Source organism: Rhodnius prolixus, unplaced genomic scaffold, assembly GCF_049639745.1.
Source record: "Rhodnius prolixus isolate KJV_2025 unplaced genomic scaffold, Rpr scaffold_4, whole genome shotgun sequence".
Classification (NCBI taxonomy): Eukaryota; Metazoa; Arthropoda; class Insecta; order Hemiptera; family Reduviidae; genus Rhodnius; species Rhodnius prolixus.
In genome coordinates this window covers 30,556,826-30,575,975 of record NW_027411614.1, presented here as the reverse complement: position 1 = coordinate 30,575,975, position 19,150 = coordinate 30,556,826, and the positions used below count along the sequence as shown (strand labels likewise).

At 32.0% G+C, this 19,150-nt stretch overlaps 1 protein-coding gene across 2 annotated transcripts in view; it reads left to right on the top strand.

Annotated features, from left to right (window-relative positions):
- The first annotated feature begins 8,505 nt into the window (after positions 1-8,505).
- Positions 8,506-19,150, top strand: part of HisT (Histamine transporter) — a 41,092-nt gene continuing 30,447 nt past the window's right edge. The window contains exons 1-2 of one of the 2 annotated variants that reach the window (XM_074130237.1): positions 8,506-8,522; positions 16,118-16,211. In XM_074130237.1, the coding sequence (XP_073986338.1) occupies positions 16,142-16,211 (70 nt within the window). In that variant the 5' untranslated portion in view covers positions 8,506-8,522; positions 16,118-16,141. Of the gene's footprint in view, positions 8,523-12,460; positions 12,575-16,117; positions 16,212-19,150 lie in introns of those variants that run through there. The other variant, XM_074130236.1, reaches the window with a different exon arrangement.

Below are 19,150 nucleotides of genomic sequence, written 5' to 3'. Positions count from 1 at the left end.
GGTAGAGAAAGTCTAAAAGAACTGCAATTTTTTCCTATTATTTCATCATCCATATTCACTCTCTCTTAGCGAGAAGCAAACCGGACTAACAAAAAGACAGGGTCTGCCTTTTTTTCTTGTTTGAGTAACGACAGCTAAGGTCATTAGCACCCCTTGTTACTTGTTACTTAGGCCATAAATTAAGCAAGAAAAGTTGAGAGATAACAGAAATTGAAGATATATTGCAACTACTTCAAAAAAAGAAAAAGAAGCTTTAGTTTTCTGTTAAGAACTTCATAAAAAAGAATAAATTTGTTTTGTGACTCATTAAAATAATTGTAAAAGTATTATTTATAAAAATTAAACTGTTAAAAAAATACAGGATTGGGCGAAAATGTATTATTAATTAGAAATGAAACGACGGTTCAGAAAGTTTAGAGCCCACTGCGCTTAATCAATGCACTGTTTGCTGGTCCATCCCAGCCTGCAGGCCATTTCCAAAAAAAAACTCTCCAACTAGGCAGTCATTTGTAAACGATCCTCTCCATTAATGGTGGAAAACCTTCTGATCGGCAATAATATTTCTTTCTTAGCTATCAGTGCTCATAAAATCAAATTTTAGGTTTGATTTTCAACTTTGTTTAAGGTTTATTCAAGTTAGATATAGATTCAAGATATGAAAAAGTATTAAAGATATGTACACGAGAATACAAAAATAAATTAGAAGTAATTGTTCCGCAAGGAATGTGTACTGAAATGAGGAAGTGATAAGAAAGAAGACTGAGGACCCAGTTGTTAACTACGACGACATTAGTACAGTCCAAGAAGTGAACAGGATAGGTAGTGTGTGTAAAAAGGAGAGTTAACCCCTTCCGACAAACTCATCCCCTACCTCTTCTTAATTTCTTATTATTAAGCTCTTAAACACATTTTGTTTCGTTGCAAATTCTTAAAAAGGACACTAGTGTTGGCATGGAAATATTTCAGATCCTAAGAAACAGCAGGCAAGGAGACTTGTCGTTTCATCAGATTTCTTAATAAAAATGAAAAAAACAATTCCTGACATTCCTGATAATGATTAAAGAATGCCCAAGTTTTCAATATTAAATTCTATTATTTATTAAATTTTTGTTAATATTGAAATATAAATTAATCTTGAAATCAACATGTTTTCACATAACTCTAAGATCAATGTTAACTAATATGTCGACAATTTTTTAAATATAATGAACAAGATCCTAATTGCTTTTAGTAATAACATCTGGTGTAATTAATCGTAAATACGTCATCAATTAATACCTCATTAATTATACCTTTGTGATAATTTATAGTTAAGGATTACAGATGCCAGATGTGGTCATAGAAGACAGATATATATTGCTTGTAAACAATAAACAAATATTATGGTAAAGATTGTTGATGCAATTGCATCATGTGCGTAGCTTGAAAATGGAATTATTCTGATGGATGCATAACAGAGATGCTGGTTTAGTGTGAAGGTGCGCTTAGTGATATTCTACTTTAAGAAGTCCTCTAAGACGGTTGAAGCGCCGGTAGCCGCGTGAAGTATGTGCCAGTATTGAAATGCACTTCTTTGAATTATCTCTTCACATGAATTACCAGAAAGAATTTTTTTTATATACATATAATAAGACTCCTTGGAACATTTAAAAATTAAATAGTTTAATAAAATCATTGAAGAATTACAGATTTAAAACAAGATTGATAATAAAACAATTGAATTCTCATTGCACACAACGGTGAAAGGTCGTTTAGTGGAAAGAATGAACTGGCTGCAGCGACATTTTCTTCTGCGAATGTCAGCTCTATTTTGTGAGCAATAAATCTTTTGAGAGCCGTGTTTAACTGAGACTACATTAAGTCTATGCTTCGAGTTAAATAAGTTGAAGGGAAATCTATTATTAACATTTATACTACAGCCCTTAATTCAGAGTAGCGTTTTGATATCCTCCTATCAAGCTATGTGTATGTTGTATTCCTAGTTTTAATTTGAATTTATATTCCTCATTTGATATCAATTTCATTTGCAATTTTAGAGATTTTGGCAAATTTTAAACGCAGAAAAAGAATGTGAAATTTAATGTTCAATTTAAAATTATTTTCTATTCTTTGATTGAAACCAGAATGGAAAGCATCCAAATACCGGCTATTTGAGATAACATCATCGTGTTTTTCCTGCTCAAATTAATTTATAAACTGGCTGAATTCTCTCGCGCTAAACTTTTATTTTCACTCAAAAACAGGATTAACACGTTTTTGTTTAAATTAATTCATTTCATTCACTTGAAGCTGCAGAATCATTTCATTCATTCGTTTTAGTATGTTACATATGTTTGTTAAGTAAGCTATATCATTTTTAGTTAATCAAATAAGCTCTTAAACGATTTTTTATTTTTTTCTTTATGGTAAGAGAATACCAAATTGATTCAAACAGGCACTTTTTGACAACAAACAATTGAATTCTGTCATCTAATGAAAACGGTTTTGTTTAGATAGTCTGCTTTTAACGACTTATCTTAATGATCTGTTCAGACGTTTCTTTCAGACTTTTAGATAGAAAAGTCTTTGATTTTATTTTAATAGAGCTTTCTATGTTTTCAACGGCTCTTTATCGTTTATAGAATGCTTCTAGATAAAAACCCTAGCCTACCACAATCCGTTCAGTCGTTTCATCACCTATTTTGAGGAACTATGTTCTAGTTAGTTGGACCAATATTGCTGCGTTCCAGTCCTCTTTTGCAAGCTACTGATCTCTGCAATCCATTATAGTTTCTGATTAGTAATAACCAGAAAGGGAAAGGATTGGCTCAAAAGCTAGCGAACCCTGGATTCCAATGCGGAGATCCCGGGTTCGAATCCAGCAGCTGAACCTTAGATTTTGTCTTTCTAGATGCTTCTTACAGATCACTGTCCGGTGATGGATAGTGTTGTCTGTACAGAAAGAACGTTATCTGGAGGCCGGCAATGCCCTAAAAAAAACTCCAGGTGCAATGACCATAGATGGTGATACGCTTTAAATTAAAACGTAAAATAAAAATAAATAACTAGAATGCAGCAAGTTACACAAACGGATGTTTCATTTTTCTCGTTGAGACTGCTCCTAAATATGTGAAGGGACTTGACCTTTTCTAAATCGTCTGTAGCATGACAGAGGATGGTCTTTGAGAATCAACACTCTCTCTTATCTCATCCTTTTTAACAGATAGCTCGTTTAGACTCCTCCAAAAATATAGATCTTTAAATCTGAGGCTAAAAACTTCTTTAAAAAACCTTTGTATTAAGGTCCAAATCTTTGAACTCTTTAGAGTGATACTGCAGCAATGAATAGAGAATTCACCAAATACAAAGTTTCTTTAAAACAGACAGGCAGAAGAATTCCACATTTTTTAGCAGCGGGATTACAGGATATCCAATCAAAGTATTAGTTTTGTATTTCTTTTATACGGATTTCCACCCTGATTTGAATCTCGAGTAAGAAGGAATGTCTCGAGTTATCTGAATGTCTGCAATCAATAAACACCTTCAGTTAATTATTGCAGATATAAAAAAGAGATTAGGAAAAGATATATTGAGGGAAAATTATAATGCATAAATAAGTTTCAAACAATAAATAAAATAAATCAGAGATATGGGCATTCATTTCATTTTCCTAAAGTAAAATTTTTCAATTCAATATTGTTCGTTATGTTTATGACAATATATTATTGCAAATGACAGCAACCTCTGATGATCTGCAAGTGTACTGTCTTTTAATTATTTTTCATTCTTTTGGCCGTAATTAATATTACATAAAAGGATTCATTTATCTGTATAATTAGATTTTAAAAGATAAAAAAATTTGGAAATAATCTTATTGAAATAATCATTTATTTGGAAGAATAATGTTTGAAATAAATAAATATACTTCAATCACACAATGCCCATCACGGTTGATATTTAAAGTTGCACCTGCGTTCTAACGGAGGAATTCAGTACTATTCGTCAGCCAAGGTTCTCTTAAAATTGTTATATAATTTAGCTTTAAATTGAAAATGTTGACAAAATATGTGATAATGTACAAATCTTAAAGCAATATTTAATTTTTTTGGTTTAATTCCCAGTTTACACAAGGACAAAGACGTTCCTAATCTGGAATAAAGTATTTTTCCCTGCTGAAGCACAGATAAAAATATTTGGATCTGTTTTTCATCTGGTATTTATCTAATGTCAATTAAATCTTTATTCGTGTACTTGCTATTATTTTATTGTTTCATTATTAGCAACTAATATAATACATAAACGTAATAAATAATTAATTCAACAAATGTAAGATTTGTAATAAGTTTTTTTATTCTCAGGTGTGCTCAATAAAATAAGTGTAATTTAAAGCATTTACTTTTAAACAATTGACATACATTTATGAATATTATTATGTTATGTTTATGTTATGTCTTAGCATTCCCTTCATATTTCGAATTGTTGTATCTCCTGCACTATTGGTGTAAACCAGGGATGGGCAACTCGCCTTCAATAATTTTATGGCCCGCGATATTCATCCTTATTTTACAAAATTTGTTCATTATCATCAAATGGAACTGAAAGACTTACATTGTAATAATGATCTAAAACACATTTTTAAATAACAAAATCAAAAATAGATTTTTAAAACACCAAACACCATCTAAAACACATTTTTAAATAACAAAATCAAAAATAGATTTTTAAAACACCAATGTCACAGAATATTTTGTAATTTGGTAAATCTGGCACAAAATGTTGTGTGCTCCTTTGGATCTATTTTCACCTGCGAATCTTTTTTATCGAAAATGAAATTTACCAAACATAAATCAAGCTCGAACTTAACGTGAAACCTGCAACATCAATTACGCTGTGCAAATATGCGCATTGAGATCGACTTGCAAGAGATAAGTGTAAGAGTTGAGAAACAGATATCTCACTAACTAAATATTAAATTTTATTCGACCACATTATATGAATAATAATTAAAATAATAAGAATAATTAATTAACAAAAATCGTGTTCCTGTTAATAGATTTGAGATATCATTTAGAAACACAGAATGAAGTGCATTTCTGAACTAGAGAGTTTGTAACAAAATATGACGTGTGTTGGGAATTTTTATGAAAGTCTGACCTGAAACAAAAGACTTTTTGTTTTTACAAAGACCAAAGTGTGGGCGATTGACATCATCCCCAAAATAGTAATAATGATGACAATTTTATTCTTACAATTATGCTTGGTTTTTTACTATTGTTACTTAATGCTGGTATTTATTTCTATGCAAACGTTTTGGTCGACACTTAGGTAACTCATTTTATGTAATTTTTAGAAAAACATTATAAATTAGGTATCTAAAAAAATTAATAGAGTCACCACCTTTTTTTTACTTTGTATAATGCTTCTATGAAAACCTAATGTGAGTGAGTAATGACGGGAAATGCAGTCTTTTAGTGATTTCAAATTTATTTTATTTTTTTTAATAAATCCTGAAGTGTTTTAAGTCTTCCTCACAACATTTTTTTATAAAAATTAAGATTTCTGAGAAAATAAATATAGATTCTAAAAAATTAGAAATTTGAACGCAAATTTTCACTGCAGGGAGTTTATTAAATTTTTTTTGAAGCAGCGGGTTGTATTTATAACTGTACGATTTTTATAAAGCTAACTTCTGCGTCCAATAAAAGGAATGTAATTGAAATTTACACACACTCTAACTTGTCCCTACTACTGGGCTCTTTGATAAAAAAGGGATTAATGTTTTATACTTTAATCAGCAATAAAATTATAGATGGAGAGTTTCACGCAGTGCACGTCGTTATATAGTCCTCTTTACCAGTGAAGGTAAGTGGTGTATTTATATTTCCATATGTTATTCATTAAATGCATGATTGGCTCTTATTTCACTCGTCTGAGAAGGGTACAGGTGTCTTATGACTTGAGTATAGCTCATAATTATCGCTGCTTTTGGATTGATAGAAAACAAACAAGCAATTTTCTTCGAACTGCTTCCATCAAATTCATGTATCGTCTGAGAGGTGACGTATTTAAGCGGATTTTAATGCCTTCTCCGAGAATGAAACAATAGAGTTACGCTCAAAGTATTTGGAAAAGAATTTCCGCTCTCCATCCTTTTTTTTTTAAATAAGTTTTGAATATTAATAATTTATACTTATATTAATAATTTATACTTTACCTAAAAATATTTTTGGTATAATCCAATTTGTTGGATTTTTAGATTTAATAAAGTTTTTATCTAATTATACATTACGAGAAGAATTTGTGCCATGTTCTTAAAACCAATCTCCTTAAAATCGTAAGTTTTTTACTTATATGATGCTCGTAAGAGAATGTATTGTGACCGAGTCTGATTAAAAAAAAAAATAGATTTTAACAGAAATACAGTTATTAGTTTCTCCAAATTCCTTTAAAATCAAAATGAGTTGTTTTTCTCTCTCCTTATCCAATATTTCTAAATAATTAATGTATTTTGGTATAAATGAATCCAACAACATGATAAAGGCAGAAATATAAAGCAAAAACATTTACTCAATTCAAAGTACATAATTTTTATATTATTAAAATCTAATTTTCGCTAAAACTGCGACAAAAAATTGTGTGACGTTTCTTCTAAAACGAGGGGAAAAAAAATGCTCGTTTTTGCGCAAGCTCATTATCACTGTACTCGCCAGTGAATGTGATGTTAATATCATAATATCAATCATATAATCAATCACTCATTGCTCTTAAGTTACAAGTACACTTTACGATTGACACTTATATCTTTAAGTTATAAGTATACGAACAATTTAGCTCTATGCACTTGTAACAGACCAACATTTACAACAAAAAAAAATTTAAGGCCTGTCATTTTTCATCACTTCTTTCTAAATAATCTTCCGTTTTTTGTGTGAGTTCTTATCTACTAATTTATATGGTCATAAAGGGTTTATCATGATTAGATGCTGTTGTACCTTTCTTCCTAGAAGAAGGGGTCCACTATTCTGGATTATACAAGATTAGATTAAAATATCAGAATATCAAGTATGTTGACAATTCTTAATCCTAACTTTGTGTTTACTGTTTCTTACTGTTTATTATTTATTATTTTTAATAAAATGTGGTTTTGTTTTTTTTTTGCAAATTTGTATTCGTTTTATTGTTTTCAACTTTAAAAGAGCCTTTAAGTTTAACTTATTTGCGTTATACATTATGTTACGGCAGATTCATTTCATATGATTCGAAATACTTCCAGCATTAAAAATAAATAGATAAATAAACTAACAGTTTCTGAAGGCTTATAACGATAATATTAAAGACAAATTGTAAGTTTGAAATTTTAGATAGTTAATATCAGAGTATATTTTCTTAGAGCAGTTTATGAACATACATAATTTGTAAATATTCCGATGCAACATTGAACAAATTTTTTGTTTTTTCTTTTGCTATGTTAGAATATCTTAAAAGTTTGCAATACATAAAAAGTATTAATAATTTCTGAATGACGGAGGTAAGATATGGAAAATGTGAGATGATTGAATGACACCTGAATCTTGAAGCGATAAGCAAAGGTGTTACGTATTCGGTATCGGCCAAGTGGGGACGCTGAATTCTCTATTTACTGTGCCTGAAATGAACTGCATATGCAAATCTCTGTAGAGTGTAGACATTTTGTGTGTAGTGCCTACTTAGTCTCTCGCGATTTCATTGCTTCTTTTAGAGGGGAGAGAGAGATCATGTATTTGCTCACATGTCTCTTAGAAAAAAAGAGATCATTTTTATAATATTTCAAAGATATTTTGTTTCGTATACTATTGTGGGTTTCTTATTTTAGCACTGATTCTTTCTAAACTTTTGGTTTATTAGTTTACTTTTTAGTCTCAGTCCGGTTACTTTCTTTTTCATTTAATTTTAGGCTGGTCCACTTCTGAGGTTACTAGCGTTTTTTTCAGCGCACTGCCGGTCTTTGGACAGTGTCCTTTCGTTACAGATAAGCGGACAGTAAGCTGTAAGATGCTTCTAGTAAAAGAAAATCAAACGGGACAAGCATCTGGATCCGAACCCGGTATCTTCCTTTTTTCAGTTTAATATAGTAACAATTGTTTTATAGCATACGGTTCCAAAATTTTCTACAAAACTCAGAGGGTCGACCTTAAATTTATTGTTGTAATCAAAGTTATGGCCGCTAGATTTGTTACTAGTCAAACAATATCTTAAAAACGCCTACATAATATGAAATACTTCAAAAACTTTAAATATATTTAAATCAAAATAACAATATTAAATGCTTAATTACAAGTGCAGTTTGGGCAAGCTATTACAGTATTGGATATCATAAAATAAAAAAAATAACTACTTCTCCAATTTTCTTTAAAAACAAAAAACTAAATTTGTTTATTAATGATAAAATAATAGAATAGTATGGGAAATATGGCCTTGAAAGTAATTCATTGCTACAAAGCAAAAATTTTTCTTTCAGACAGTGTAAATAATGTTCTGTTGATGTGAACTCCTTTCCAAACTAGGTAAGCACTACTAAATTGAATTCGCTAAACTCTCTTGTGTGATTTAATCGCCTAGTTCTATTAGGTTAATTTGTTTTTAAACAAATACCTAACATCTACTTTCTATAATTCTTTTTAAAATCTAATTGCAATTACAATTTTTCTTTAATTACCTTTAATAACCCTACATTGCATGTAAACATGATATTATGCTTTTTTTTTTTGTTGATGCTAAAGACATTTTTGCTTCCTGCATAAAACTAAAGTGTAGACCAAAGTTTCGTTACAGGCGTGCCACTCTGGTGTGTCAGCTCTTGGTAAGAGGTGTTCCATATTTTTGTAATATTACTGATATCGGCATCCAGACCGATTTTATGGATGATGGAAAAGATTATTCCCCTTACTGCCGGCTCTCAGCCTTTCCGGAGGCTTCTTTGGCGATGGATATGGATTTGAATTAGTATCCTTCTACTTTTTTGTATATTCTGGAGAAGACCTACTTTAAAAACTTCTTAGATAAGAAGCATATCTTTTGATCATGAAGAGAGATGAACTCATGACTTCTTACAAAACTTACCTGGTGGGTCTGATTCCTTTTCTCTGCTAGAGCCATCCTCTGAACAACTGGGAGCTTTGGCAGTATAACTCCTCCAGCTACCCGTCCGTTCTGGTATTTCCTTGATGAGCTTGGGTATTAAACAGGTAATTAATTCATCTTACCTAGCATTCTTCCAGGTACTTTAAATTTCTCAGATTTCGGTCAACCAACTTATCTTGATTGCATCTTTCTTTGAAACTTTTAAGATCAGTTCTTTCGGTGATGGGCAGTCTGTTAGTTAATGAGAGAACACTGCCAAAGATCGGCCGTGTACATATGTAGAAGATCCTGCAGCAATAACCTTAAGGTGTTTCGCGCCTTAATTTAAATAAAAATTAAAGTGTATTTTTAAAAAATCTATTCAATCAGAATATTAAACGTAAACAAACAAGAATATGGGACAGCGGTTTTAGTAAAAATTTAATATGACGTGATTTTGCAGTGACCTTTATGTAACGATAATATCGAAATGTTCTTTTTAGAAATTATTTAAAGTTAAAATATGCTAAAGTTATCGCTAAAAGTATTTATAAAAATGTTATTTTTCATTATTTATTTCTTTAAATCTTCCAATTTGCATTGTGTTTCAGTAAAGTTAAGAATAAAAAACATTCAATGTCTTTTCTAAACTGCAGTTATTAGCAAAAGAGTAATTAGTAATTATTTGCAAATCTTATAACTTTTTAACCAATATTACCAATCAAATGTTCGATGGGAACCACTTTAGGCATAAAATTGTTTTCACACCGCTGCGGACATTCGCCGATTTGTTACCTTTTCACTTTCATCGAGCACACTGGAATGATAAATAAAATATAAGCCAAAAATTATTAAAACCTTTACTTTTAAATCATTGCACGAAATGTTTGTAAACATTTGGTAGGAAAGACCTGCCAAATCCCTTGTAAGTGCAGAAGTTCACTTCAGTAATTGCGTACTTTGTACATCTGGCTCTATATAAATTCAATTATCCACCAATTAAACACAAACTTGTTTATAGCAACATTCTTAATTTTGTTGAATGCCATAAACTAAAAAGTTATTTTATCTTTGAGTCACTCTGTCAGCAAGTGTAATGCGAGACGGTAACATAAGTGAATTCGAAATCTCTACACCCCTCTGAATACCTCTGCCTCTGAAGATAGGTAAAGGTCCAAAACCGGTCTGGGATACAATAAACATGCCTGCTACGACGAGTAAAATCAAAGATATTAGACATCTAACCGCATTTTCAACAGAAAGTTTACTGTTTGCACCATCAACTTCTTCTTAGAGATAGAAACTTCTTCTTCAAGTTAGGTACTTTTTCATCTAAAGTTTTACAATAAAAACTTTCATTTGCAAAAGCAATATTTACTATCGAGAATCGTTAGAAGAACGTCACTTGTTTCAGTGATAACGCCCAAAATGGCTTTAAACAAACACTTCCATTATAAATGTAGAGGGAAAAAGAGGTTAAGCAGATAATAAAATACTTAGTCGTACATTTAGAGTCATTATATGAAACAATGGTCGCTTAGTCATACATTTTATATGCTTTTTCCTTATTTAACTAATAGTAATACTATAAGTTAGCAAGGCGTATGAAAAGCAAATATTTATCTAGGAATCCTAAATTCAAGTTTAGTAAGATTCTAAGATCGATGTGATTGATTGTTGGAGAAGGATCCATAATGAAGCTGACTCCGTTAACTGAAGGAATCGGATGTGATAAATTTATGCAGTGATTTTAATGCTGCATTATGCAGGAAATGTGCTCAGAATGGAGGAGAATGCCGTACCAACAGAAGTCATATTCGCAAGGTTCTCCAAGGGCTAGGCTCAGATGGCTAGATTTTTGTGAGCAGCGATGCCAGAACCCATTGACGGACCGCTGCTTTAGAAAGAGAAAGAGTGGAATGGCATTCTTGATAAGATCATAACTCAGTAAAGGGTTGTAGAGTTATGGATGACGATGACATGCGATATTCAAAGAAACCTCCTCTACCGTTTTTTTGTCATTCGTAATACTAACCACAGTCAGTTAGCATTAGGTTAGGCGTAGTGGTTATGAAGCGTGTACTTTTAAGCGGGTGATCCCCAGTTCGAATCAATTCCTTCAGAGGGTGTGAAAGAAGAAGATTGTATCAGTTTCTTGGAAAGTCTAAGTAGTTGAATGAGAAATCCTAAAATGCTGCACTTTCTCTTCTTGTCGGTTCACCAGAAAAAGTTTAAGCTCTTTTTTGAAATGTACGTTTGAGAAGTTTACAGTTCAATTGATCTATTAAAACTGTCCGGTAGTACAGTTGTATAAGGGTTGATCGTCAAAAACTGCACGAAAAAGCGTAACGTTGAAAAACACCTAACTTTGACAATTTTTTTTTCTTTTTTTCTACAAAATTTGTTTGCTATAACACAGATCTGATAAATATCGAGAAAAAAGTTGCTGAAAATGAGCAAAAACAACATTTTCAGAAAATGTTCTTGTCCTTCTTGTTGTTGTTACCTTTTTTTTTGTAAACAACGTAGTACCTACACGCGCAAACCGATTTTAATGAATGAAGTGTTGTTTGGTTCGGAATTTTATCTAGATATGCCTTTTGGGGATCTCGACGAGGTATTAAAATTGGTTTTGATGTAATGAATGTTAAATTATTATGTTACATTTAATGAAATAAATCGAATTTTCACTAATAATTAATTTCTTTTCTGACAATATACTAGTTGAGTGAAGAAAGTATTGCAGGGGGAATCGAATTTCAAAGTTTTCAATCCACTTAAAGTTGTCTCCATAAGTCCCGTAAATGCCAAAGTATGTCGCCTGTGAACTTCATAATTTGGGGAAAATAAGTGTACAAACATTTTGGAATATTATTTGAAATTTCCCTCCAATTTCAGTTGAAGCTTACTTGCTCTCAAATTTTATAACACTTATTTGCACAGTATATTCTACAGCTGTATTGTCGTTAACTAGTAAGGCTACAGCCTATGGAGAATAGTTAAATATTTGGATAACAATAAGTGTAAGCATGCAATTTTAAAAATAACCTACAAGAGAACAGGTTAATATTTTTGATAACCGCAATAATTGGGCTGATATCTCTTTCTTGGTACATCAACTGTTACGGAATAAGTGAACGACATAGCGACACAGTGTAATGCCCTCATGGTACTGTAATGCGGCTTCCTCAATCGCTAACATAAAACAGGAAATAATTGTTTTAGTTAATGATTGTTTTATACAAAAATAAAAAAATAGAGAGCAGAAGCTAACAACCTATCCGTTACCTGTAATAGTTTCCGACATTCCGCTTCTGGAATTCCCCATACATACTTGTTTTCCTTGCATTGGATCCCCCTACCTCCTAATGCAGCTTATAGTTATCGCTCTTACACTAGTTGCAATGAGATGGTGGTAACAGTAACGTATCAGTTTCTAATCTAGTGTTAGCTTTAAGAATTTGTTTTTTATTACGTTCAACACTCAATTTTTAATGTAAGTACTCAATTTGTAATACAAAAAAATCAGTGTTTTAAAGACAGTTGAGGTTTGATGCGTCATTAATTCCACTGTCCATCACTTTCTTGGATAGTTTATATCAAGAATTTTAATTGTAGATATTGATTTGAAGTTCGTAAACTACAAGCAATGAAGTAGAAATATGATCAATATTTAGGCAGGGAAAAAGAATACTGTGATGCAGATTCTCTTAGCACAAATCTCGACGTTCTTTTTCACATTCCGAATTTTGAAACATATCTAGTTCTCGCTAAATTATTCAAAATAGTTAAACTTGCCATTTCACCGATATGACGCTAAAATTTTCTTCAAACGCAGTATTTTAACTGTAAATTTATCCCCAAAGCCATACCATTTGAGGCCAAAACACCTCAAAAAAGTGAAAAATCTATTTTTTAAATAGGTAGTTCCATTTGGATAATTTAGATTGCTAAGTTGCAGCCAGGTTACCATATGTAACCAATTAGAAATATTAAGCTTCTTTCGATGTTTGGGTTTTAATATTCACATGTGCACCAACTTCTAAATGCCACTACTTCCGATTCATTCCATCTAAAAACGGATATTACTGGTCAAACTCTATTTTGAAAAATGAACATGATAACAATACTTCCTTCCCTTGCCTTATAAGAGAAAGTAAAAATAAATTGTCTTGTTAAAACCTGAACACGTTTTTACTTTTATTTTACGTGTCCCTCTCGACTAGCTCTAATCCTCTTGTACTGTCTCTCGCTTCCTTTGACATACCAAATACTCCTCGCCGACTGAATCGCCAGTGGCCCCGCGACTTCCTTGAGGTCTGAAGACCTAAGTTATTATTCTCCTCCTCACACTCTCCTCTCTCATATTGAGAGTGCTACCGCTGGGTAGCTTCTCTCCTCCCGCACCAGTTCATCATAGTCTTCATATTTACTTATTGTATACTGAATACAGATTGTAAATAACAAAATAAATTTTAAAAAACAAAAAAAAAACGTGTCTATTCGTATGGATTAGAGCTGTGGGGTTCAACCAAACGCACCAATCTCCAAAGAATCCAACCTCTACAATCCAAATTTCTTTGATTCATGGTAAACGCTCTATTTTATGTCTATAACCGGACCATTACTGATATTATAATTCCTTTTATTACACATCTTTGCCAAAACACAAACATAAAACTTCATTTCAACCTGCAATCACAAGCAAATCCTCTTCCGGAGTTGAACCTAACAAGATGTCTTAAAAGACTGTGGTCTCGTGATTTCCTCTCCAGTGAAGAGACTGGCTAATAATTCAGTAGAGTTTTACCTCTAGGGAACTTCTTCCACTCGGTTACTTCTACTGTTCACAGCTAACATTGTTATTTTTAGTGCTAAGGCACTGATTATAGCACAAATAAAACTCTGATTTCAAGTGTGTTCATAATTGAACGTAGGTGACAACAATATCGGCGATTCTTTTTCTTAATAATAAAGAAATGGTCTTCCCATCTATGGTGAGGCTACTGCTTTGCAACGAATGAATTATATCATGTTACAGTTGCTAACAATTTAAAAAATGTGCCTGCAATTCTTCGCTGCTTAGAATATTGAGTTTTTATTTTCTTATAGAAAACAAAAATAACGCGCAAATGCATAATCGAAGGTCCTACTTCGCATTAATAAGAAAATGACTTTCCAGAGTAGTCTAGTTGCAGCGGTTGTCTAATTGTGCTTCTGTACTAAGGGAGTCAATACGTTGACCACACAAGGCCTCTAAGAGCAAACGCAAAGTTGATGGTCGTCATTATTGACAAATTGACGAAATTCTAGATGTACCAAAAAGGAATATAGAATTTCGTAAATATTTTAATTCCTATTTGACCCGGTGAGAATGAAAGTGACGTAAGTCCATTTTGAGCAGTTTTGTGATAAAATGAGTTTTGTGTTTTGCTCTGTAAAAAAATGCAGATAATAAAAATAGCTTTATTACTTTTGTTTTTATTATAATTGCATAGAAACAAATTTTTTGTTGCATATTAGAATGTAATGGGATTTTAAATTATTTTAGAAAATGTAAAAATGTGACTTACTTCATTGTCATTCTCAGCATATCTGGCGTCTGTTAAACACAACGGCATTTAAAACCAATTTTAAGGGTTTCATTCCATAAACCAATGCTTCAAAATGCAGAAGACTCATCACAGAGACTCATTTTACTGGCAGATCACATTTCAACATAACCGACTACACTATCCACAGAACTAATCACCCTGATGAACTGATGATACTGCCCATTGGGGGCACTGCAATTCTAATAAAAAAACTGTCTTCAACACAATCTGATCCCAACTAATCCAACCAATTCTCTTCAATCAACAGTCATCTCTCTCCCAATAAACTGAACAGACGATTCAAACTTCTCTCTAGACTTCTCGACAAGCGATGTAAACTCTCACTACAGAATAAACGACTTAACTACATTATGATACTGAAACCTGCCTGGACTTACGGAATGGAACTTTGGGGCTCAGCCAAAGTTTCCAATATCTACAAAATCCAATCCTTCCAGTCAAAAACACTCCGTCGAATCCGCTAATGCTCCTTACTATGTCCCTAACTGTACCTTGCACCGAGATTTCCTTGTTCCTTATGTTTCAGAAGCTGTAAGATCCCGTTATATTAAATTCCACACATCAATCACCTCACATCCTAATCCACTAGTAACCCAACTTACTGAAATACAGGTGGCCACGCGATCTTCTAAATGAAGTAAGTGCCAGTACACAATAGTGCAACTCCTCTTTGGGAGTTTTCTTTGGGAGTGGGTGAATTCTCCCCCCATGCTATTCATGTACTTATCTATTATCATGTTGTATGCATCAGCTTCACTTATTGCAGAAATATATTGCAGTTGTGAAAGTCAATAAAGTAAAAAAAAGAAAAAAATCCAAATTATAATTTAACTAATAACACCAACACTAAGGCTTATTTTTAATTTTTAGTTAACTAAAACCATGTCACAATTCACTAATTAACACCACACGACAATAAACTTCACCAAGAAAACAGTCATAAAGAAACAAACAATCTGGTGGACTTACGCCACTGTCATTCTTATCAGTATGAGCTTTTGATTAAGTACTAAATGTTTGTGCTTCTCCTGATGGCCAATAAGTGCACTAAGAACTTACTGCATTGTCACTCTAAACAAAACATTTGTTGTAGAATATAAAGTGTCGTTACCTTGATTTCAATAAAAAATGGACACGCCACTTTCATTCTCACCGGGTCATTTATTTTATATCGAAAACATCTGTTAGATATGCAAATAATATTTCTAAACTGTTTGACTAAATTCAATAGAATGTATAATATTCAATAAAAGACATTATAGCAGGACGAATTCGTAACCTTCTTATCTGAATGCTGTAAAAATGAGATTAAATATAAGAACTTTCTAATCAACTGTTTTATTTCTTATTATAACAATCTTTATCATTTTTTAATTAATTTTATTTACATTGATTATTTATCATTTCTTATTTTTTAAATGTAGGTTTAACTAAATATATTGAAGAAAATGGAGAATTGCAAACCAGAAGTAGATGTTGCAAAATACGCTGGCAGTCGAGTCTCCTTAGTTAGTCAAGGTAAGTCGTTTAAATTTATAAAAAAAATTCACATAATTTATTATGACTATTCACTTCATGTATGTGTATATGTATAGGTACTCATACGTTACATTTCTTTAATAAAATGGAATAAATCTTGGTGTGATCTTTGGTTAGTTTGTTTCCGATATTCGCTTCTTGACTGTCGATTGCGTTACTTAGTAGAACGGTAAGGGCCGCCAATCTTTAAGTAACCGGCTTCGACTTCGGCTATTATTTCATTATTAATATAAGAAAACTAGTGTTAGCTAACCACTTCCTTGCACGACAACTAGATAGCTAAACCCACGTCCTCCAAAATATTAATACACATTACTAAATAGATAGATATTTAGTATCTAAAGAGAAAATTTGACGCATGAGTCAAAGTTTTGAAGATTGAGAACTCATCGGAAATAAATCATGTAAAATTCCTTTATATTAGTGTAAAACAATTTTAAGTGAGTATTTGTGAGCGTGAAACAGTTAATACATGTACGTATCTTTGAAAAAAATACCGTTCAAGTGTAAAGAGATAACAGATTTTTTGTGGGCTTCTGGGAAAACAGCCTTCTCAATATGTCCGTATGACCAAATCCGAAAAAGTAATTTAAACAAATAAAAGATTCAATTTACAGATTTTTTGTTTAACAAAATAAAAACCCTTAGGTTTTATTATTAAAGATTGCATAGTGAATTCACCTGTATAAACTGACCAGCAGACATTTAGTTAAAACATTTTTTTAATACTTTTTTTAAGATTACCTTGTAAATGGCACCTCATTAAAGTTTCAAAACTTGGTAGACGCATTGTGCTCTTACAGATCCACAACTTTTATTTTGAACATTATCCCCGGAAAATTAATTTCATGTCTGTTAGTCTGTAAACTTCCATTTTACTGGAAATTTAAAGCCTGCAGCCTTATTTATTATATATTTTTATTATTTTCCCATCATACTTTTATAACAAGCCATCATTGGACTTTCTGTTTTTAAATCGATCACTAAAATAAGTCGAAACGTAGAGCAACATAAAAGATTTTTCAATCTTTCTTCTGACCAGTGCTGACAATACAACTAGACTTCGTTTTATTAAAAAGATTTATTTGGAAATCATTTTCTGATTTATGAGCAAAAACAAAAATTACTACGTTGATGCACTAAATTCTTATTCAATTTTTGTCCGAATGAAAAGGCCAGCCGAACCAGATATCGATACTAATGATGCTGAAGAAATAACAAATGTGAACAATACGAGGTGTGGCTATTAAATGACGAGACTATTGCTATACTCGTAAAACATTTTATTATAAATTTATACATATTTAGTTAATATCACCTTCCATATACACCCCTCCCCTATCCATACAACGCTCCATGCGAATTTACCATTGTTCGAAACAGTGCTGGAAGTCTTTTTCTCTGAGCTCCTGCATGACGCGTGCCGCTTTTTATTTCACAGCTTCAACGGACTGAAATCGTGTTCCTTTTAATGCAGATTTGACTTCGGGGAACAGATAAAAGTCACATGGGGCCAGGTCAGGCGAATAAGGTGGATGGCCTAAAACTGGGATGTTGTACTTGGCTAGAAACGTCTTGACAGACAGTGTAGTGTGAGCCGGCGCGTTGTCTTGTTGGAGAACCCATGACTTGTTCTTCCACAAATCGGGTTGTTTTTTCCTTACTCTTTCACGGAGTTAATTAAACACCTCACGGTAGTAATGTTGATTAATTATGATCGATATTTTCATCCGTTTTGGACGTGGAAGGGCGACCTGGGCGGTCATCATCTCCGACGTCTTCTCGACCATCTTGGAAACGCTTGAACCTCTCAAAAACTCGCGCACGTGTTTAACATTCATCGCCATAAACTTCTTTTAATAAAAGATAAATTTCAGTAGCGGTTTTACCCAGTTTCAAGTGAAATTTCACGACAATTCGTTGCTCTACAACATGTGTAGTATCATGTTTTCGGCAAAACGAAACTAACACCTCTTACACAAACGGAATAATTAATTAGTTTTTTCACTACTTCCACTGTCAAATGCGATTCTCCGCCAAAAGCATTCTTTATTCGTCCAATGTAGAATTTTCTATTTGTTTATGTTGGTATTTTAATGAAGCGATACTTATATTGATAAATAAATATCAATCATTCTTCAGTATATTTAAGATGGGATTAACTTTTTTTTATTATCAATATCATAATCTTGGGTTCTTAAGCTGCAAATAATAATATTTGTCTAATTGCATTTGTTTTCCTTTTTTAAACAAAATACTGTTCAACCACTTACCTACTTCTTAATTGTTTATGTTTCTTTAACACAAAAAACTTTAATTACACTAGGAAAGCTACACATACTGATAAAAGTATTTCCATTTTAATAGCAATCGTATCAATTTTGGAAAAATGTTTTTTATTTTATCGAATTTTCAAAATTATATATATGTTTTTAATAAAACATGCTTCGTCCATTTGTCACCCCAAAAAAAAGTTCTTGGGTAAAAAAAAAGTGTTACGGTTTTGGGAAAAATGTAGGAAGTTCATGTTTCCTTCTTCTTTCCTCCATCACAATGCACCGAAATAATGTCCTGGAAAATCTGTCAACTAATTCGTGCGATATTAGTGAACAGTTTAATTTATACTAAGGGCTCCAAAGATATTTAAATTCAAATAGATTTCAATAAACTAATCACATTTTTGAAGTATCTGTTTTTATTTTATGGAGGTAAATAATATTGTTTGTATCACTAACACATTTCATCAATAGTTTTATTTCTAACTGGCTATCAGTTGAAGTTGGAGCTTGATAATACGATTGTTTAGATGGATTTGTTATGTTAGTGTCTTTCTAGCTGAGGAGTGGCTTCTCGGGATGCAAGGCGCACAGCATTTATCAGAAATCCATGTTTTAATTACATTAAGCCACATAAAATTA